Source organism: Pristiophorus japonicus, unplaced genomic scaffold (genome assembly GCF_044704955.1).
Source record: "Pristiophorus japonicus isolate sPriJap1 unplaced genomic scaffold, sPriJap1.hap1 HAP1_SCAFFOLD_160, whole genome shotgun sequence".
In the NCBI taxonomy this organism is placed as follows: domain Eukaryota; kingdom Metazoa; phylum Chordata; class Chondrichthyes; family Pristiophoridae; genus Pristiophorus; species Pristiophorus japonicus.
The window spans coordinates 479437-503101 of record NW_027251278.1 but is presented as its reverse complement, the minus strand read 5'-3'; the positions used below and the strand labels follow the sequence as shown (position 1 = coordinate 503101).

Genomic DNA, 23665 nt, shown 5'->3' with positions numbered 1-23665 from the left:
AAGGCGCAGAAAATACTGAGATGGATTCAAAAAAAATATTATATTAAATAACACGACCTTGAGGCTGGAACAACTGAGATAACGAAAAGCAGTCCACAGCCTACGTGCCAGACTTCCCTCTAGTTATGGAAAAGACGAAAAAAAAAACGTAACGTACTAAATAGGTGCTAAAAAAAAATGTGTTCTGAGATTTTAAATTATGAGAAAAATTCAACTGCAGTCTAAAAAAATCACTCCTGTCGAGTTGGCAGAAAAACTCCATTAAATTAGGGCTTTCATTGACAGAAGGAGGACATATTAAAAACCGTAGACGTCTTAAAGAAATGTATTCAGAGTTCCACTGGGACCTCTGAGAAAGGTATCGATAGACTACGTAGTTAAAATGGTTGGCTTTGCATTGACCGAGGCTGATGACGAAATTGAATTTCAGTAAACAAATAGCTATTAAATGTGTGGTCTCGTTTTAAATCAATTAAAAAATATCTTTGGTAAGTACTTGAATAAGAAGTTAAAAATATTTGGAGTTTAATCAAATGCTGCCTTTCCTGATGAAAATATTTTTTTTTCAGATGGTTACGTGAAGTCACGTAATGACATCCGGTCTTCTTACAAACCTGTAAAGGAGTTAACCCTTTCCATTGACAGCCGTTTCATACTGAACATTATCAATTTGGATTTCTTAATAGAAAAAAGACCCACCTAACAGAGGAATGGTGCGATAGTCAGAATAAAAATAAAAACAGAACTAGCTTATGTAATAATACTTGCCTGATACAATAAAGAAATAGATACTCAAACAAAACAAATTGAAGAGTTAAAAGGCTAAGATAAATAAGCTGAAAGGGATCCACAAACCCAACTTAACCCTGACCTCCGATTTCACGGAGTGACCTGACATGCATGGATATAATGCAGAATCAAGGGACCTGTGGGCCCTGGTAAAGCAAACCCTGAGCCCAACTGAGCATGCCCGATTTCTAACTCACCTAGGATGTGCTACTCATGATGCATTGTTGGTTGCTCACCCTAACGATGTCCAGGATCGCCTAAACACTATCTTTAATGCTCTCACCACGACCCTTCAGAAGCCCATCAGTATGGCCGCAGTATTAGAAACTAAACCCAAACGAGAAGAAACTGCCGATGAATTCATGGAAAGATTTATTGAAATATACGGAAGTCAATCAGGAGATAATGCCGTCAGGGAAGGAGAGGATTCTCCTCAATTCTGCGCTATCCTACTTCAGTGCCTGCCCTATTCGGTTGCTCACGCTATCCGGACAAATAATTGGGCAGATAACAGTAAAGCCCAGATGGAAAGGGCAGTTAAATATTATTGGCAGGAAAAGAAAGGAGAGGGGGGAGGTGCGCCCCCAACCCGGGTCAAGACTGAATACGTGACTAGAAAGGAAGAGCCGCCTCGGGTGGAAGGACCAAAACCCGACCCAAGGGGATACCAGATGGAACCGCAGTATTGCGTGCAGGGTTGGGTGGATAAACAGGGATACAGTTATACCAAACACCCAAATGGCCCTGGCCCTGCTAATTACGGACCGCCCTATTGCCCCCGGCCTGGTATGGGAAGAGGTCGGGGCTGGGAAAGACGAGATGGATGCTTTATTTGTAGACAAGAAGAACATTGGAATAGAAATTGTCCCTCCCGTCAGCACGAAAAAGGAAGAGGAGGAAGAGGAGGGGGGCAAGGGGGGAGAGGACGGGGATCTTACACTAACTTCTCCCAGAACAACCCCTTTGGCCAACCGTCCCCCGATTATTCGTATTGACTACGCAGCTTGATTGTGCAGGGACCCTCCCCGGATGACGAACCGATGATATTGTTAAAAATTCCGAATGAGTGGCAAACCTTGATAGATACAGGAGCCTTCATGTCTTCTGTACAATCAAAGCTTAAACTCCCCGCCTTCACTGAAACACAGGGACTGTCAGGATTCCTGGGACAAGTCTCTACATTCCTAGTGTCAGAACCGGTTAAAGTGGGTTACCAGGAAGAATCGGTGGAACATCGATTTGTTATCACAACCAATCTGGACTGTAACTTGATGGCTAGAGACCTCCTCTGCAAATTCCAGTTGCATTTGGAGTGTGGAGATAATGGGATTATTGTAAAACAGGGAATCCTTAAGCGGCAGTATACCACTAGAACCCCTCAGTGGTGGTCTCTGGACCTGCCGCAGGCACCCTATCACGTGACCCTAGCATACGATCCCAGTGGAAAGAATCAGGACCTGCAGAACTTTTATCAGGATCACGAAGGGGAAGTGAAGGAAATTCTATTAAGGGCTAGAGTGACTGGACCGGAAGGGAAGGCAGATTTTGTGGAAATGGACAGCCCCCAACGGTGACACCACATATTACTCGAAGTATTACCTCCCCACCACGCTAAAGATTTGGGAGTTATGGTGCACCAGGCTATAGACGAGGCTGACCCTACCAGCCGGGATGTGCAAATGTGGACTGGCCCTCTATCCGACAGTACCCACTTAAATCACAGGCAATACCGAGTATCCACCGAGCTCTGCAGGCTAGCCGAGTCGAACCAATTTGCCAGTTTCCAGTCCCTAGCACGGCTAAACAAATGCGACAATGATCAATTACTGCAGATCCTGGATCCCTAATGTTGCCCTGATGACTAAGCACCTCACCCCGTATACAAATAAGTAAGGCAGCTTTGAAATAGAAACCGCAGACGTCCAAGCCTTTAAGGAACTAAAGACAGCCCTGCTGCAAGCTCTGGCTTTGGGCCGGCCCCTCTATGACCGGCACTTTCAACTGTACTGTACAATCCTGAAAGACTGTGCTACTGCTGTCTTAACTCAGAAACACGGGGATAAGCATAGGCCTGTTGCCTACTACTCTTCCAAAATAGACCCCGTTGCCTTGGGGCACCCTGTATGTACTCAAATATAAACCGCCATCTACAATAGCCTTCAATCCGCCGCCAACCTTACCCTCCAGCAGGATATTGTTGTATACACCTCTCACTCCGTAGCTGCCCTCCTGGGTCAGCTGCAGACTCAACATCTTACCATGGCCAGGCAAAGCAGATATGAGATCGACTTACTAAACAATCCTAAGCTGACCTTTCGGCACTGTACTGCCATTAATCCGGCCTGTTTTCTTACCGAGCCACCCCAAGATGAGGAAGAATCCAGTCATGATTGTTTATCTTTAATTCAAGAGGCCACATCAGTCAGGGAAGATTTAGTTGACGTACCAATGGAAGACCCAGACTGTATTATGTATATTGACGGAAGTTCTTCTATTAATCCAGAAGATACACGAATCTCAGGATACGCTATAGTAAACCAGGAGAATCAGGTCTTGGAATCTGCCGCTTTTGAAACCGCTTATTCTGCCCAACAAGCTGAACTATTCGCCCTCACCAGAGCCTGTATCTTGGCCAAAGACCTCAAAGTCAATATCTATACCGACTCTAGGTATGCCTTTGGGGTGGTCCATGATTTCGGACAATTATGGAAAAATAGGGGATTCCTAACCTCACAGGGGAATGAGATATCCCATAAGCAACTAGTATCTGATTTGTTGCAAGCCCTCAGGTTCCCCAAGCACATTGCCATTGTCAAATGTACCGCCCACACCACCGGAAAATCCCCGGTTGATATAGGGAACCACTGTGCTGACAAAGAGGCTAAACAGGCCTCTCGTGACCAACATGATGAGCCAGACTAAAATTCCTGCGAAGGATAAGTTAGCCTCGGAAAAACCAATGCCAACCATCCAAGATGTTATAAAAGCACAGGAGGACGCTCCTGAAAAAGATAAACTGTTGTGGAAATATTATGGATGGACTTATGACAATGTTTCTAAACTCTGGACCACTCCCGCGGAACAGACTTGCATGTCTGACGAGTTGGCTCTATGGGTTATTGACTATATGCATTTTGCTACTCATTGTGGAGCAAGGACCACGAGTGACACACTTTTGGCTACTTGGTGGCACCCTAGACTCCAGGCGCTGGCCCAGAACATCAGTAGTCGTTGCCTGGTTTGCCAACAGCATAATCCAGGGAAGGGAGTCCCCTGTGATTGGGGTAAAACGCCCCTACCAGAAGGTCCCTTTGAGACATTTCAGTTGGACTACATTGAGTTGCAAAGGGTTCAGTGTTACAAATATGTGTTAGTAATAGTAGATGAGTTTAACAGATGGATTGAAGCCTACCCTACCCTGGACAATAAGGCTCAAACTGTTGTTAAGGTGTTAATGAGGGAAATTGTTCCTAGATATGGTATCTCAGCTCGACTGATGACCACCTATGTTCTTTCTCTGACTCAGGCTCTGCGACTAGCTCACAACCAGGTTCGAGAGGCTCACCTCGACCTCCCAGTTTTACCCGAATTGTCCCTCGTGGCACCAGGGAAGTATGGATTCGGAAGGGATTAGAGCCACAATGGGAGGGGCCTTTTCAGGTGTCCCTCACTACCCCCACTGCAGCCAAGGTTGAGGGGAGGGGTGCCTGGGTTCACCTGCACCACTGCAAGCTCACCACCCTCTAACGAACCTATTTTACTGGTTATTCTAACTCCTGTTTCTGTTCCAGATTTCCTCTTCTCCATAGCTGAACAAGGCCGTTGACATCCTAATTGTAACATGGACCAGTTTGAACTTTTACCCGTAGTGATAGACAGCCAGCTACACCGACGGTGACCTAAGAAGAGAGACGGGAGAACCGAACTCTTTTAATCAGCAAAATAATTGGACTATTTATCTGAATCCTGAGCCATAAGATGAAACTGTGTCTGTATGCCACAGTCTATATAATATGACAGTTTCGGCGCATGGGAGGGGAGACAGAGACGAGAGCTCCATGTAAACACCTTTTTGTACATGTCTTATGTTTATTTGCAAAATGGGAACTTTTCTAGATGTTGGGTGTGTTCACATTCCCTATACATTCCAAAGGGGGAATTCCTTTGTGCCCCGTTCCACTAACCCTAACTGAGACTGTCAGATGGATTCAGAGCCAAACTATCACGAGAGGAGGGGGGCCAATACAAATACGAGAGAGGAAAGGCGGGTCAAAAGAGGGATCACGGAGATCAGGAGGAGTATCATACCGTTACCACGTGAATGACCACGGGGAGGTCACCAAGTGGGAGAGTGCTGGAGACCCCATTAGTCAGACGTTCCAGGGATGGTACCAATCACCCTACGACTGTGAAAAGGAACCCCCATTCATAGCCCTGACCAATACCTCAGGGATTGGGAGGCCAACCGGGGACATATGTCTAATCCGAAATGACACCAGTAACAAGGGACGTATCATAGGGTAGAGCAGTTGCCCACACAGTCTCAACATCACCACAGGTGCACGAGTCACCATCCTCTCTCACCTTCCGAATAAAACAGGTGGAGGTTTATGGGCCCTGTCCTGGGACCCGGAAGATGGACAGGGTCCTGTTATCTGGGATATGTGGTGCCATTTGTGCGGCAAGTACGTACCCTGGCGGAAGCACATGCCTCCAGCCGATACAAGCCAGCCATCACCCCCGCCGACAAGTTCTTTGGGGTCATGATGTTCTCAATCGGGATAGGACGTCTCATGGATGAAGTACAGAACCTAGAGACGATATTGGAACAGATAGCTAACAATACTGCTGAAGCTCTGGAGGGCATCACAGCTGAAATGGTAGCAATAAGGACCGTAGCATTACAAAACCGAATGGCCCTCGATTACCTGTTAGCTGAGAAAGGGGGAACGTGTGCCCTGATAGGATCTGAATGCTGCACTTACATTCCTGATAGTTAAGAAAACAACCAATCTCGCTGATCACATAAGGGAGGTAAAGAAGGAAGTGTGTACGTAGGAAGTGTGTACGCTCTATCAAGAGAGTATTCCTTCTGTCTGATAAGGTCCCCAGTCGGGATTGGCTGTTAGGTGGATCTTGGGGATCGTATCTAATGCATGGAGCAATTATTCTCATCGTAGTAATAATTACCTGTTGCTTGATTATTGGTTGCTTTAACCTTTGTGGTAAAGTCATGATGGCAAGATTAGCAAACCCTCTTGTGGTCAAGGGCTCCCGGGTTATGATCCAACGAACTAAAGAACTATTCGACAATAACAACAATATGATTCAGGAAATAGAGTGTGAACAGATGAATGCGATACTCCTAGAATGATCCGAAGTGTTATCATGGAATGATAAAAGGGGGGAATGTGGATATGTGAAAATGTATAAGCAATAAAGACAGTGAAGTGAACTGGATATTAAATGTATACAGACATTAAAGTCGAGAAGTTGAGAACGTGGGAATTGTATAGGGACAGTATAAGCTAACAAAGAATTCATGGAGGAATAGCCATGACATCTCAGACTCGAGACTGTGAAATGTTATAACACTAACACATATTGAAACAAAACCCACAGCTTGCAGAAAAACCTCAAGGTCTTATTAAATCATCTTATTAACCTGAAACATTAACAGAAGTTCTTTGTTTAAAATCAGACCACACTTAGGTCGGCTTATGAGTGGACAAAGGGAAAGAGGGATCAAAAGGGATAGGCTGAACTAGGATGTCACTCTAACCCCATCTTGTTATCTTTTACCGAAAATGTATAACCGTCGTCCCTTTACAATGTAACATCACTTTGTCCGTAGGAAGTATGTACGCTCTATCAAGAGAGTATTCCTTCTGTCTGATAAGGTCCCCAGTCGGGATTTGCTTTTTAAATAAAAGCTTGCTTTGTTTAAAGCACAAGCGGTATTCGTTTCAGTAATTTTGCTGAACCAGATTGAGGGAAAAGAATCCAGGAATCAACAGTCTAACCCAGGTATACGGTGACCAGTACTGTGCACAGTGCTCCCAGTGTGGTCTAACCCAGGTATATAGAGACCAGAACTGTGCACGGTGCTCCCAGTGTGGTCTAACCCAGGTATATGGAGACCAGAACTGTGCACAGTGCTCCCAGTGTGGTCTAACCCAGGTATATAGAGACCAGAACTGTGCACAGTGCTCCCAGTGTGGTCTAACCAAGGTATATAGAGACCAGAACTGTGCACAGTGCTCCCAGTGTGGTCTAACCCAGGTATATAGAGACCAGAACTGTGCACGGTGCTCCCAGTGTGGTCTAACCCAGGTATATGGAGACCAGAACTGTGCACAGTGCTCCATGTGTGGTCTAACCCAGGTATATGGAGACCAGAACTGTGCACAGTGCTCCATGTGTGGTCTAACCAAGTTATATGGAGACCAGTACTGTGCACAGTGCTCCAAGTGTGGTCTAACCAAGGTATATAAGAACATAAGAAATAGGAGCAGGAGTAGGCCATACTGCTCCTCGAGCCTGCTCCGACATTCAATAAGATCATGGCTGATCTGATCATGGACTCAGCTCCACTTCCCCGCCCACTCCCCATAACCCCTTATCGTTTAAGAAACAGTCTATTTCTGTCCTAAATTTATTCAATGCTCCAGATTCCACAGCTCTCTGAGGCAGCGAATTCCACAGATTTACAATCCTCAGAGAAGAAATTTCTCCTCATCTCAGTTTTAAATGGGTGGGCCCTTGTTCTAAGATCATGCCCCCTAGTTCTAGTCTCCCCCATCAGTGGAAACATCCTCTCTGCATTCACCTTGTCAAGCCACCTCTTAATCTTATACATTTCGTTAAGATCACCTCTCATCCTTCTGAATTCCAATGAGTAAAGGCCCAACCTACTCAACCTTTCCTCATAAGTTAACCCCCTCACCCCCGGAATCAACCTAGTGAACCTTCTCTGAACTGCCTCCAAAGCAAGTATATCCTTTTGTAAATATGGAAACCAAAACTGCACGCAGTACTCCAGGTGTGGCCTCACCAATACTCTGTACAACTGTAGCAAGACTTCCCTGCTTTTATACTCCATCCCCTTTGCAATAAAGGCCAAGATTCCATTGGCCTTCCTGATCACTTGCTGTACCTGCATACTAACCTTTTGTGTTTCATGTACAAGTACCCCCAGGTCCCGCTGTACTGCAGCACTTTGCAATCTTTCTCCATTTAAATAATAACTGGCTCTTTGATTTTTTTTTCTGCCAAAGTGCATGACCTCACACTTTCCAACATTATACTCCATCTGCCAATTTTTTGCCCACTCACTTAGCCTGTCTATGTCCTTTTGCAGATTTTGTGTGTGTCCTCCTCACACATTGTTTATCTCCCATCTTTGTATCGTCAGCAAACTTGGCTACGTTACACTCGGTCCTTTCTTCCAAGTTGTTAATATAGATTGTAAATAGTTGAGGACCCAGCACTGATCCCTGTGGCACCCCACTAGTTACTGATTGCCAACCAGAGAATTAACCATTTATCCCGACTATGTTTTCTGTTAGTTAGCCAATCCTCTATCCATGTTAATATATTACCCCCAACCCCGTGAACTTTTATCTTGTGCAGTAACCTTACATGTGGCACCTTGTCAAATGCCTTCTGGAAATCCAAATACACCACATCCACTGGGTCCCCTTTATCCACCCTGTTCGTTACATCCTCAAAGAACTCCAGCAAATTTGTCAAACATGACTTCCCCTTCATAAATCCATGCTGACTCTGCCTGACCGAATTTTGCTTTTCCAAATGTCCTGCTACTGCTTCTTTAATAACGGACTCCAGCATTTTCCGAACCACAGATGTTAGGCTAACTGGTCTATAGTTTCCTGCTTTTTATCTGCCTCCTTTTTTAAATAGAGGCGTTACATTTGCAGTTTTCCAATCTGCTGGGACCTCCCCAGAATCCAGGGAATTTTGGTAAATTACAACCAATGCATCCACAATCCCATCCGTTACTTCTCTTAAGACCCTCAGCTGCAAGCCATCAGGTCCAGGGGATTTATCTGCCTTTCGTCCCATTATCTTACTGAGTACCACCTCCTTAGTGATTGTGATTGTGTTAAGTTCCTCCCCCCTATAGCCCCTTGACTATCCACTGTTGAGATATTGTTCGTGTCCTCTACCGTAAAGACTGATACAAAATATTTGTTCAGAGATTCTGCCACCTCCATGTTCCCCATTACTAATTCCCCGGTCTCATCCTCTAAGGGACCAACATTTACTTTAGCCACTCTTTTCCTTTTTATATACCTGTAGAAACTCTTGCTATCTGTTTTTAATATTATATGGAGACAAGTACTGTGCACAGCGCTCGTAGTGTGGTCGAAACAAGCTCATGGTCTACAGGGCTGTGGTGATACCCGCCCTCCTGTGTGGCTCAGAGACATGGGCCATGTACAGTAGATACTTCAAGTCGCTGGAGAAATACCACCAACGATGTCTCCGCAAGATCCTGCAAATCCCCTGGGAGGACAGACGCACCAATGTTAGCGTCCTCGACCAGGCCAACATCCCCAGCATCGAAGCACTGACCACACTCGACCAGCTCTGCTGGGCAGGGCCACATTGTCCGCATGCCCGACACGAGACTCCCAAAGCAAGCGCTCTACTTGGAACTCCTTCACGGCAAACGAGCCAAAGGTGGGCAGAGGAAACGTTACAAGGCCACCCTCAAAGCCTCCCTGATAAAGTGCAACATCCCCACCGACACCTGGGAGTCCCCGGCCCAAAGACCAGTCCGCCCGAAGTGGGGGAAGTGCATCCGGGAGGGCGCTGAGCACCTTGAGACTCGTTGCCGAGAGCGTGCAGAAACCAAGCACAGGCAGCGGAAGGAGCGTGCGGCAAATCAGTCCCAACCTCCCCTTCCCTCAACCACTGTCTGTCCCACCTGTGACAGGGACTGTGGCTCTCATATTGGACTGTTCAGCCACCTAAGGACTCATGTTAAGAGTGGAAGCAAGTCTTCCTGGACTCCGAGGGACTGCCTACGATGATGAAGATGGTGACCAGAACTGTGCACAGTGCTCCCAGTGTGGTCTAACCCAGGTATATGGTGACCAGAACTGTGCACAGTGCTCCCAGTGTGGTCTAACCCAGGTATATGGTGACCAGAACTGTGCACAGTGCTCCCAGTGTGGTCTAACCCAGGTATATGGTGACCAGAACTGTGCACAGTGCTCCCAGTGTGGTCTAACCCAGGTATATGGTGACCAGAACTGTGCACAGTGCTCCACGTGTGGTCTAACCAAGGTATATGGAGACCAGAACTGTGCACAGTGCTCCACGTGTGGTCTAACTAAGGTATATGGAGACCAGAACTGTGCACAGTGCTCCCAGTGTGGTCTAACCAAGCTACTTACCAGATAAAGTGATGTGTGCTCAGTGTCGGCCAGGAACCCAGCGACTCCATCAGATTCTCCCTCCCCAGATACAGATCTCACTTTCAGGTACAGTACAGGCCATCTGCAAGGAAGGATAGCAATAGTTCAGAGGAGTAGAGTGTGTCAGGACAAGAAGGGGCAAAGGTGAAAGGTTAGGGGGCAACCTCAGTAGGGAGAATGGGAGCGAACATTAGCCCCAGCCCAGGTTAAACAGGCAGTCCAGTGAGGCAACAACAACTTACATTTATATAGCTCCTTTAAGGTGGCAAAACGCTCTGGGAGCGTCGCAGGAGCAATTATCAAGCAACATTTGACACTGAGCCACATAAAGAGCTATTAGGACAGGTGACCAAAGCTTGTTCAAAGAGTTGACAGGTAGAGAGGCGGAGAGGTTTAGGGATGGAGTTCCAGAGCTTGGGGCCGAGGCAGCTGAAGGCACAGCCACCGATGGTGGAGCGATTATAATCAGGGATGGTCAAGAAGGCAGAATTGGAGGCACGCAGAGATCTGGGAGGGTTGTAGGGCTGGAGATTACAGAGATCTGGGAGGGGCGAGACCATGGAGGGATTTGAAAACAAGGATACGAATTTTTAAATCGAGGCTTTGCCGGACCGGGAGCCAATGTGGGTCGGCGAGCTCGGGGGGTGATGGGTGAGTGGGACTGAGTGTGAGTTAGGACACGGGGCACAGGGGGTAATGGGTGAGCGGGACTGGGTGCGAGTTAGGACACGGGGCAGTGAGCGGGACTGGGTGCGAGTTAGGACACGGGGCAGTGAGCGGGACTGGGTGCGAGTTAGGACACGGGGCAGTGAGCACAGGGGGTGATGGGTGAGTGGGACTGGGTGTGAGTTAGGACACGGGGCACAGGGGGTGATGGGTGAGCGGGACTGGGTGCGAGTTAGGACACGGGGCAGTGAGCACAGGGGGTGATGGGTGAGCGGGACTGGGTGCGAGTTAGGACACGGGGCACAGGGGGTGATGGGTGAGTGGGACTGGGTGCGAGTTAGGACACTGGGCACAGGGGGTGATGGGTGAGTGGGACTGGGTGTGAGTTAGGACACGGGGCATAGAGGGTGATGGGTGAGCGGGACTTGGTGTGAGTTAGGACACGGGGCGAGTTAGGACACGGGGCACATGGGGTGATGGGTGAGCGGGACTCGGTGCGAGTTAGGACACGGGGCAGCGAGCACAGGGGATGATGGGTGAGCGTGACTGGGTGTGAGTTAGGACATGGTCAGTCGAGTTTTGGATGAGCCACAGATTATGGACTCACAAACTCAGACACATGAAGAGATAGGGAGAGGGACACACTCAGATAGATAATCACATAAATACAGGGAGAAGGAGCAATAGACAAAGGCACAGAGTGATATAGACAGAGGCTCCCTCGGGGCCACTCCCGCATCACTGCACTCACTTCTTACCTCACAGATCCCTCGGTGCACTTCTCAATAAACTCGGCCTTCCCCCTGGTCCGAACACATACTACGTCTCCCGCATAGACCAGTCTGCATCAAGAGCACAAAGTAAGGCGTTAGTAACCAGGACTCACGTCCGATTCGCAGAGCACAGGACGCCACGTAACCTCGGGAATCCCAGGACCGGATCCCGTGTAACCTCGGGAATCCCGGGAATGGATCCCGTGTAACCTCGGGAATCCCGGGAATGGATCCCGTGTAACCTTGGAATCCCAGGACAGAATCCCGTGTAACCTCGGGAATCCCGGGACCAGATCCCGTGTAACCTCGGAATCCCAGGACCGGATCCCGTGTAACCTCGGGAATCCCGGGATCGGATCCGGTGTAACCTCGGGAATCCCAGGATCGGATCCCGTGTAACCTCAGGAATCCCAGGACTGGATCCGGTGTAACCTCGGCAATCCCGGGACCGGATTCCGTGTAACCTCGGGAATCCTGGGACCAGATACCGTGTAACTTCGGGAATCCTGGGACCGGATTCCGTGTAACCTCGGCAATCCCGGGACCAGATCCCGTGTAACCTCGGGAATCCAGGGACTGGATCCCTTTAACCTCGTGAATCCTGGGACCAGATCCGTGTAACCTCGTGAATCCCAAAACCGGATCCCATGTAACCTCGGCAATCCCGAAACCGGATCCCATGTAACCTCGGCAATCGCGGGACCGGATCCCATGTAACCTCGGCAATCCCGGGACCGGATCCCATGTAACCTCAGGAGTCCCGGGACCGGATCCCGTGTAACCTCGGGAATCCCGGGACCAGATCCCGTGTAACCTCGGGAATCCCGGGAATGGATCCCGTGTAACCTCGGAATCCCAGGACAGGTTCCCGTGTAACCTCGGGAATCCCAGGACCAGATCCCGTGTAACCTCGGAATCCCGGGACCAGATCCCGTGTAACCTCGGGAATCCCGGCCTGGCTCCCGCTCGCACCCAATGAACACTAACCTCTGTGTTGTGAAATGGTCGAAGAGCACACCATCACACACGGCCCTGGCACTGTACGTCGGGGAGAAGATCACTGCCACATGCAGCTCCTTCGCCAATGGAGGGACGCACAGGGCTGACCGGCTATCCTTCGCCCGCCTCCGGCCATTGGACGGCTGGTAAAAGCGCTGAGAAACAACAAAACAAAGTCAGGGTCCATTCACATCGGGGGCGACAAGCGGCTCCGCCCCGGGGGGGGGGGGTGGTCTGGGGGCTGTGGATGGAGGCGGGGGAGGGGGTCAGGGGGTGGAAGGGGATCTGGGGGCAGAGGGGTCAGGGGGCGGAGGTGTCAGGGGGCGGGGGGGTCAGGAGATGGAAGGGGTCAGGGGGCTGGGGGGTCAGGGGTGGAAGGGGGTCAGGGGTGGGGTGGGTCAGGGGGCGGAGGGGGTCAGGTAACAGAATGGATCGCTAGCTGGCTTCCAGACCGAAAGCAGAGAGTGGGGGTAAAGGGAGCTATTCACAGGGGCAGACAGTGGGTCATGGTGTTCCACAAGGAGCGGTGCTGGGACCACTGTTGTTCACAATTTATATCAACCATTTAGACTTTGGAGTCAAAAACACAATTTCTAAATTTGTGGATGACACCAAATTGTGTGTGTGTGTGGGGGTGGGGGGGGGACAGTGACAAATTACAGGGGGACATTAATAAACTTGCAGAATGGGCATATAATTGATAAATGAAGTTCAACACAGATAAATGTGAGGTATTACATTTTGGGAGGAAGAATAGGAAGGTCAGTTATTACTGGGAGGGTGTGAGTCTGGGTGGGTTAGAGGAACAAAGGGATCTCGGATACAAATACACAAATCACTAAACGTTGTGACACAGGTTAGCGAGGCCGTAAAAAGCAAACCAAGAACTAGGGTTTATTTCTGGAGGGATAGAATTGAAAAGTGGTGAAGTTATGCTAACCCTGTACTGAACCTTGGTTAGACCGCACGGAGCACTGTGTACAGTTCTGGTCACCATATTATAAACAGGATATCGAGGCACTGGAGAGGGTGCAGAGAAGATTTACAAGGATGATACCAGAAATGCGAGGGTATACATATCAGGAAAGGATGAACAGGCTGGGTCTCTTTTCTCTTGAAAGAAGGCGGCTGAGGGGTGATCTAATAGAGGTCTTTAAAATGATGAAAGGTTTTGATCGAGCGGATACAGACAGAGTGTTTCCACTTGTGGGGAAGAGTATAACTAGAGGCCATCAATATAAGATCGTCACCCAGAAATCCAATGGGGAATTCAGGAGAAACTTCTTTACCCAGAGAGCGGTGAGAATGTGGAACTCGCTGCCACAGGGAGGGTTTGAGGTGAATAGTATCGATGTATTTAAGGGGAGGCTGGACAAGTGTATGGGGGAGAAGGGAACAGAGGGTTATGCTGATAAATTTAGATGAGGAAAGATAGGAGGAGGCTCGAGTGGAGCATAAACCACTGTCTGTCCCGCCTGTGACAGAGACTGTAATTCCATATTGGACTGTTCAGTCACCTGAGAACTCACTTTTAGAGTGAAGCAAGTCTTCCCCGATTCCTATGATGGATTAGTAAACGAGATGGGATTTTACGACAATCTGATAGTTTCATGAGCCCATTACTGATACTCGCTTTTTATTCCGGATTTATTTAATTAACTGAATTTAAATTCCCCAGCTGCCGCGGTGGGATTTGATCAGCAATCCAGGCCCCTGGATTACTAGTCCAGTCACATGCTTGCTTTGGAGGCAGTTCAGAGAAGGTTCACTCGGTTGATTCTGGGGATGAGGGGATTGACTTATGAGGAAAGGTTGAGTAGGTTGGGCCTCTACTCATTGGAGTTCAGAAGAATGAGAGGTGATCTTATCGAAACATATAAGATTATGAGGGGGCTTGACAAGGTGGATGCAGAGAGGATGTTTCCACTGATGGGGGAGACTAGAACTAGGGGGCATGGTCTTAGAATAAGCGGCCGCCCATTTAAAACTGAGATGAGGAGAAATTTCTTCTCTCAGAGGGTTGTAAATCTGTGGAATTCTCTGCCTCAGAGAGCTGTGGAAGCTGGGACATTGAATAAATTTAAGACAGAAATAGACAGTTTCTTAACCGATAAGGGAATAAAGGGTTTTGGGGAGCGGGCGGGGAAGTGGACCTGAGTGCATGATCAGATCAGCCAAATCTTATTGAATGGCGGAGCAGGCTCGAGGGGCCGTATGGCCGACTCCTGTTCCTGTTTCTTATGTTCTTATAACCACTGTGCCACCGTTCCCGTGTATCATCATCATCATAGGCAGTCCCTCGGAATCGAGGAAGACTTGCTTCCATTCCCAAAGTGAGTTCTCTGGTGAACATAAGAACATAAGAATTAGGAACAGGAGTAGGCCATCTAGCCCCTCGAGCCTGCTCCGCCATTCAACAAGATCATGGCTGATCTGGCCGTGGACTCAGCTCCACTTACCCGCCCGCTCCCCGTAACCCTTAATTCCCTTATTGGTTAAAAATCTATCTATCTGTGACTTGAATACATTCAATGAGCTAGCCTCAACTGCTTCCTTGGGCAGAGAATTCCACAGATTCACAACCCTCTGGGAGAAGAAATTCCTTCTCAACTCGGTTTTAAATTGGCTCCCCCATATTTTGAGGCTGTGCCCCCTAGTTCTAGCCTCCCCGACCAGTGGAAACAACCTCTCTGCCTCTATCTTGTCTATCCCTTTCATTATTTTAAATGTTTCTATAAGATCACTCCTCATCCTTCTGAACTCCAAGGAGTAAAGACCCAGTCTACTCAATCTATCATCATAAGGTAACCCCCTCATCTCCGGAATCAGCCTAGTGAATCGTCTCTGTACCCCCTCCAACGCTAGTATATCCTTCCTTAAGTAAGGTGACCAAAACTGCACGCAGTACTCCAGGTGCGGCCTCACCAATACCCTATACAGTTGCAGCAGGACCTCCCTGCTTTTGTACTCCATCCCTCTCGCAATGAAGGCCAACATTCCATTCGCCTTCCTGATTACCTGCTGCACCTGCAAACTAACTTTTTGGGATTCATGCACAAGGACCCCCAGGTCCCTCTGCACCGCAGCATGTTGTAATTTCTCCCCATTCAAATAATATTCCCTTTTACTGTTTTTTTTTCCAAGGTGGATGACCTCACACTTTCCGACATTGTATTCCATCTGCCAAACCTTAGCCCATTCGCTTAACCTATCCAAATCTCTTTGCAGCCTCTCTGTGTCCTCTACACAACCCGCTTTCCCACTAATCTTTGTGTCATCTGCAAATTTTGTTACACTACACTCTGTCCCCTCTTCCAGGTCATCTATGTATATTGTAAACAGTTGTGGTCCCAGCACTGATCCCTGTGGCACACCACTAACCACCGATTTCCAACCCGAAAAGGACCCATTTATCCCGACTCTCTGCTTTCTGTTCGCCAGCCAATTCTCGATCCATGCTAATACATTTCCTCTGACTCCGCGTACCTTTATCTTCTGCAGTAACCTTTTGTGTGGCACCTTATCAAATGCCTTTTGGAAATCTAAATACACCACATCCATCGGTACACCTCTATCCACCATGCTCGTTATATCCTCAAAGAATTCCAGTAAATTAGTTAAACATGATTTCCCCTTCATGAATCCATGCTGCGTCTGCTTGATTGCACTATTCCTATCCAGATATCCCGCTATTTCTTCCTTAATGATAGTTTCAAGCATTTTCCCCACTACAGATGTTAAACTAACCGGCCTATAGTTACCTGCCTTTTGTCTGACCCCTTTTTTAAACAGAGGCGTTACATTAGCTGCTTTCCAATCCGCTGGTACCTTCCCAGAGTCCAAAGAATTTTGGTAGATTATAACGAATGCATCTGCTATAATTTCCGCCATCTCTTTTAATACCCTGGGATGCATTTCATCAGGACCAGGGGACTTGTCTACCTTGAGTCCCATTAGCCTGTCCAGCACTACACCCGTAGTGATAGTGATTATCTCAAGGTCCTCCCTTCCCACATTCCTGTGACCAGCAATTTTTGGCATGGTTTTTTTGTGTCTTCCACTGTGAAGACCGAAGCAAAATAATTGTTTAAAGTCTCAGCCATTTCCACATTTCCCATTATTAAATCCCCCTCCTCATCTTCTAAGGGACCAACATTGATTTTAGTCACTCTTTTCCGTTTTATATATCTGTAAAAGCTTTTACTATCTGTTTTTATGTTTTGCGCAAGTTTACCTTCGTAATCTATCTTTCCTTTCTTTATTGCTTTTTTAGTCATTCTTTGCTGTCGTTTAAAATTTTCCCAATCTTCTATTTTCCCACTAACCTTGGCCACCTTATACGCATTGGTTTTTAATTTGATACTCTCCTTTATTTCCTTGGTTATCCACGGCTGGTTATCCCTTCTCTTACCGCCCTTCTTTTTCACTGGAATATATTTTTGTTGAGCACTATGAAAGAGCTCCTTAAAAGTCCTCCACTGTTCCTCAATTGTGCCACCGTTTAGTCTGTGTTTCCAGTCTACTTTAGCCAACTCTGCCCTCATCCCACTGTAGTCCCCTTTGTTTAAGCATAGTACGCTCGTTTCTGACACAACTTCCTCACCCTCAATCTGTATTACAAATTCAACCATACTGTGATCACTCATTCCGAGAGGATCTTTTACTAGGAGATCGTTTATTATTCCAGTCTCATTACACAGGAGCAGATCTAAGATAGCTTGCTCCCTTGTAGGTTCTGTAACATACTGTTCTAAGAAACAATCCCGTATTGTGGCTGAACAGTCCGATACGAGAGCTACAGACCCTGTTACAGGTGGGACAGACATTGCTCGGGGGAAGGGGTTGGTGGGGCTGGTTTGCCGCGCGCTCCTTCTGCTGCTTGCGCTTGGCCTCTTCACGCCCTTTGCCTTGCGACGTGCATAACTGGAGGTGGTCTGCTGGTCCTCATACTGACCCTTGACCCACCCTCAGTCCCCCAATACCACGTGATGCACCCATTGATGGGCTTTGGCCAGAAAGATCTTGCCCCCTTCGGGTTCTCGCTCCCTACCTTGACTTTCAGCGTCCTGCTGGAGGTTGGCAGCCCGGACCCGTTGGAGAGGTTGAACCACAGCGCGTGAGAGATGGCTGCCATGTTCTCCGCCAGCTCGACCTGGGCACCTCTCCCAGCGTCCGCCACGACCACGGAGGCGAGCCGGCCGGTCGAGGCCCCAGGGCTGCTGCGGGGCCCGGGGTCCGTGTTGCGACTGGGCCGCTCGAGCTCGGGCCGTGCGCCCCGCTCCCGCTCACGCTCCGCAGCCGGCTCCAGCAGGGAGACGAGGACCCACTCGCGGTTGAAGAGGCCCAGTCGCTGCACGGCCTGCTTGCTCAGGACCAGGCAGCTGTCCGGGTCCAGGCCACCGTCCAGCCCAGCCGCTCGGGGCCTGAGCTTGCCGCTCTCCACCAGGCCTGGCAGGTCGCACACCCTCACCTCCAGCCGGCACTCCAGGGCCTGCAGAAACGTCATGAAGTCGCAGTCCAGCGGCCGGCTGGGCTCTAGCCCCAGGCCTGCCCCCCAAAGGCTGCCGGCGTAATGGGCAAAGTCGGAGACGCAAAGCGGCTGGAGCAGCCGGAGGGGCTGGAGCTCGCTGGGCTGTGGCTGGTTGGCCTCCCTGAAGTCGGTGAGCACCAGGCTGGTATTGATGGTGAGGACGCCTTGCAGGACGGGCTGGCATTCGAGGACCACCAGCTCCAGGAGGTGGGCAAGGACCAGCCCACTGTCCTCCCCGAACAAGGGGTGGTAGGGCACCGTGGGGCTGTCGCCCTGCCGCAACAGGACCTGCTGGTGCTGGCAGCTGAGGATCAGCAGGCCATTGGCGAAGTTCTGGGAGCTGGCCCAGCGCAGGCTGGCTCTGCTGCGGGCGCCCAGCACCACCTTGCTCAGGGTGGGCACCGACTTCACCAGGGAGACCCGCAGCCAGCCCGTCCCTGGGGCCGCCTCCGCCTCCTCCGCCCACAGCCCGTAGTGCTTGGGGAAAAGTTTGCTGGTGTAGATTCGGAGTGGGCCCTCACTCTGGGTGACCCCTGCCCCCTGCTCCCGGGGCCCAGTGACCCCTGCCCCCTGTTCCCGGGGCCCGCTGACCCCTGCCCCCTGCTCCCGGGGCCCGCTGACCCTCGCCCCCTGCTCCCGGGGCCCGCTGACCCCCGCACTCTGCTCCCGGGGCCCGGTGACTCCTGCCCCCTGCTCCCGGGGCCCGCTGACCCCCGCCCCCTGCTCCCGGGGCCCGGTGACCCCCGCCCCCTGCTCCAGGGGTCCGGTGACCCCTGCCCCCTGCTCCCGGGGCCCGCTGACCCCCGCCCCCTGCTCCCGGGGCCCGCTGACCCTCGCCCCCTGCTCCCGGGGCCCGCTGACCCCCACACTCTGCTCCCGGGGCCCGCTGACCCCCACCCCCTGCTCCCGGGGCCCGCTGACCCTCGCCCCCTGCTCCCGGGGCCCGCTGACCCCCACACTCTGCTCCCGGGGCCCGCTGACCCCCGCCCCCTGCTCCCGGGGCCCGGTGACCCCCGCCCCCTGCTCCCGGGGCCCAGTGACCCCTGCCCCCTGTTCCCGGGACCCGCTGACCCCTGCCCCTTGCTCCCGGGGCCCGCTGACCCACGCCCCCTGCTCCCGGGGCCCGCTGACCCCCGCCCCCTGCTCTAGGGGCCCAGTGACCCCCGCCCCCTGCTCTAGGGGCCCAGTGACCCCCGCCCCCTGCTCTAGGGGCCCAGTGACCCCCGCCCCCTGCTCTAGGGGCCCAGTGACCCCCGCCCCCTGCTCTAGGGGCCCAGTGACCCCCGCCCCCTGCTCCCGGGGCCCAGTGACCCCCGCCCCCTGCTCTAGGGGTCCGGTGACCCCCGCCCCCTGCTCTAGGGGTCCGCTGACCCCTGCCCCCTGCTCCCGGGGCCCGGCCGCCTCCTCAGGCGGCTCCTGCTCGGTGACGGTGGCGGAGATGAAGAGCCCGGGCCCCGAGGCCGGGCCTGTGCTCAGGGACAGCACGCAGCCGGAGCCGGGGCTGGGGCCGGGGCCGGGCCCGGGGGTCAGGGCCGCCAGGGCCGCCCTGGGGACGAGGACCTGCAGCGGGTGCAGTTCGGGCGGGAAGCGCCGGCAGAGCCGCAGCTCAGCGCGGGCCCCCATCCCGCTCACTGCGCCGCCATCTTGGCAAAGGAGCCGCGGGCACAGCAGCGCATGCGCCGGCTGGGTGCAGGCGGACATGCGCGCTGCGGCAATAGCTCCGCCGCCATCTTGGTGATGTGGCGCGTGCGCGCTGGAGCGTCGCCATCTTGGTCAAGGTCCTCGCGTCTTCAACTGCAAGAGAAATGCAGGGACTAGCACCAACCCTTGTACATGGCCTTCTTTGTCCTCACAAAGGCCTTCGACACTGTTAACCGCGAGGGTCCAAGGAGCGTCCTCCTCCGTTTCGGCTGTACCCCCCCCCCCCAAATGTTTGTCGCCATCCTCCGCCTGATCCACGACGACATGCAGGCCGCGATCCTGACATAAAAACATAGAACATAGAAAATAGGTGCAGGAGTAGGCCATTCGGCCCTTCTAGCCTGCACCGCCATTCAATAAGTTCATGGCTGAACATGCAACTTCAGTACCCCCTTCCTGCTTTCTCGCCATACCCCTTGATCCCCAGAGTAGCAAGGACTTCATCTAACTCCCTTTTGAATATATTTCGTGAATTGGCCTCAACTACTTTCTGTGGTAGAGAATTCCACAGGTTCACCACTCTCTGGGTGAAGGAGTTTCTCCTCATCTCGGTCCTAAATGGCTTACCCCTTATCCTTAGACTGTGACCCCTGGTTCTGGACTTCCCCAACATTGGGAACATTCTTCCTGCATCTAACCTGTCTAAACCCGTCAGAATTTTAAATGTTTCTATGAGGTCCCCTCTCACTCTTCTGAACTCCAGTGAATACAAGCCCAGTTGATCCAGTCTTTCTTGATAGATCCACCGACGGATCCACCACAGACCCAACCCACGTCCGCACCTGGATCAAGCGTCATCGCCTCAAAACCCTCTTCTCGCTCTTCCTCGCTGCCATGCTCCACCTCACAATCAACAAGCTCCCCGCTGGAGCGGAACTGAACCACAGAGCCAGTGGGAAGCTGTTCAACCTCCAGGTCCAAGGCCACCCCATCCTCTGTCGCCGAGCTGCAGTACGTGGGCGACGCTGGCGTCTGCGCACGCTCAGGGACTCAACGCCAAGCCATCGTCAACATCTCCGCCAACACACACCCAAAGGATCAACGACACCACGCCGGGCCAGGAAATCGAACCCATCACGCCCAACAGCCCAGCAAGTCCAGGCTCACCCAGCAGCCCTGCAGGGCCAACAACACGCCAGCCCAGTGAGGGCACAGCCAACACACCAGAACAGACATTTGTACCGAGGCGGTCCACCAGGGAAAGAAAGGCTCCTGACCACCTCACCTTGTAAATAGTTTTCACTTTGACATTGGGGGGGGAGTGATGCTGTGTATCTGTAAAGCATGTACTGCCATATTCCACCACCAGGGAGCGCATCCCCTGAAGTCCCAAGGGATCCCAGCATCCGTTGGGAGCACTGAATATAAGCCGCCTCCTAAGGCCTGTTCCTCACTCTGGAGTGTCTTAATAAAGACTGAGGTCACTGTTACTTTAACCTCCCTGTGTGCTCCTCATCTGTGTTAGGAACATGATAGGAGTGACCAGAATAGGACTGACCACGATAGGACTGACCACAATATTACTACCTTTGAGCTCCTACCCTTTAATTTTCTTCCGAGCTCCCGGAATTCTTCCTGTAGGACCTCATCCCTTATTCTACCTACGTCGTTGATCCCAATATGGACCACGACCTCTAGCTGTTTACCCAGCCCCCCAGAATGCCCAGCGTCCGCTCCGTGACATCCTTGACCCTGGCACCAGGGAGATACCATATCATTCAGGAGTCATGTCTACAGCCGCAGATACGACTGTCTGTTCCCCTAACTATAGAATCCCCTATCACTACAGCTCATGGTGCCTTGGAATCGGCTCTGGCTGCACTCTCCAGAGGCAGCATCGTCCTCACCGATGCTCAGAAGTGAATATCGGTTTGAACGCGAGATGGACTTACGGGGGGACTCCTGCACTACCTGCCTTGCGTTCTTCCTCAGTCTGGTGATCACCCACTTCCCCTCTACCTGCACACCTTTAAGCTGCGGGGTGACCACTTCCTGAAACCTGTTGTCCACGTAGCTCTCAGCCTCGCGGATGCACCGTATTGACTCCAGCTGCTGCTCCAGCTCCGAAACACGGAGCTCGAATAGTTGAAGCTGGAGACACCTCCTGCACACAGGGTTGTCTAGGCTTTGTGAAGCATCGAGGACTTCCCACATGCCACAGGATGGGCACTCCACGGGACTGAGCTGCACTGCCGTCCCTCTATTAGACTTATCTAGTTTAAAATCTAATTAAAAAGAAAAAGAGATACTTACCAATCAAAGAGCCAACTACTTTCCTGCCCAGATGAGGGCTGTGTGATCCTCGTCAGAAGTGAACTCCTTGCCGACCTCTGGCCCTCCTGCCCCTTGGACTGCTGAACTCACCAAGGTCGAGGTCACTCTGGGACTCTCCAGAACTCCCAAAACGCGTAATGCCGTTAAATGTCAAGGGGTTGTGGTTAGACTCTCGATTGTTGGAGATAGTCATTAAGAATTAGGAACAGGAGTAGGCTATCTAGCCCCTCGAGCCTGCTCCGCCATTCAACAAGATCATGGCTGATCTGGCCGTGGACTCAGCTCCATTTACCCGCCCGCTCCCCGTAACCCTTAATTCCCTTATTGGTTAATAATCTATCTGTCTGTGACTTGAATACATTCAATGAGCTAGCCTCAACTGCTTCCTTGGGCAGAGAATTCCACAGATTCACAACCCTCTGGGAGAAGAAATTCCTTCTCAACTCGGTTTTAAATTGGCTCCCCCGTATTTTGAGGCTGTGCCCCCTAGTTCTAGTCTCCCCAACCAGTGGAAACAACCTCTCTGCCTCTATCTTATCTATCCCTTTCATGATTTTAAATGTTTCTATAAGATCACCCCTCATCCTTCTGAACTCCAACGAGTAAAGACCCAGTCTACTCAATCTATCATCATAAGGTAACCCCCTCATCTCAGGAATCAGCCTAGTGAATCGTCTCTGTACCCCCTCCAAAGCCAGTATATCCTTCCTTAAGTAAGGTGACCAAAACTGCACGCAGTACTCCAGGTGCGGCCTCACCAATACCCTGTACAGTTGCAGCAGGACCTCCCTGCTTTTGTACTCCATCCCTCTCGCAATGAAGGCCAACATTCCATTCACCTTCCTGATTACCTGCTGCACCTGCAAACTAACTTTTTGGGATTCATGCACAAGGAACTCAAAAGAGTTTCATGCACAAGGACCCACAGGTCCCTCTGCACCTCAGCATGTTGTAATTTCTCCCCATTCAAATAATATTCCCTTTTACTGTTTTTTTTCCCAAGGTGGATGACCTCACACTTTCCGACATTGTATTCCATCTGCCAAACCTTAGCCCATTCGCTTAACCTATCTAAATCTCTTTGCAGCCTCTCTGTGTCCTCTACACAACCCGCTTTCCCACTAATCTTTGTGTCATCTGCAAATTTTGTTACACTATACTCTGTCCCCTCTTCCAGGTCATCTATGTATATTGTAAACAGTTGTGGTCCCAGCACCGATCCCTGTGGCACACCACTAACCACCGATTTCCAACCCGAAAAGGACCCATTTATCCCGACTCTCTGCTTTCTGTTAGCCAGCCAATTCTCGATCCATGCTAATACATTTCCTCTGACTCCTCGTACCTTTATCTTCTGCAGTAACCTTTTGTGTGGCACCTTATCGAATGCCTTTTGGAAATCTAAATACACCACATCCATCGGTACACCTCTATCCACCATGCTCGTTATATCCTCAAAGAATTCCAGTAAATTAGTTAAATATGAT

The 23665-nt window shown here is 50.8% G+C and overlaps 1 protein-coding gene across 1 annotated transcript in view; it reads right to left on the bottom strand.

Moving 5' to 3' along the window:
- LOC139243076 (peroxisomal ATPase PEX6-like) overlaps positions 1 to 19904 on the bottom strand; it is a 78748-nt gene extending 58844 nt beyond the window's left edge. The window contains exons 1-4 of the mRNA XM_070870670.1: positions 17724 to 19904; positions 12662 to 12828; positions 11660 to 11743; positions 10215 to 10317 (exon numbers count right to left, since the gene is read on the bottom strand). Coding sequence (XP_070726771.1) covers positions 10215 to 10317; positions 11660 to 11743; positions 12662 to 12828; positions 17724 to 19904 — 2535 coding nt within the window. The remainder of the gene's footprint in view (positions 1 to 10214; positions 10318 to 11659; positions 11744 to 12661; positions 12829 to 17723) is intronic.
- Between the last annotated feature and the right edge of the window lie 3761 nt (positions 19905 to 23665).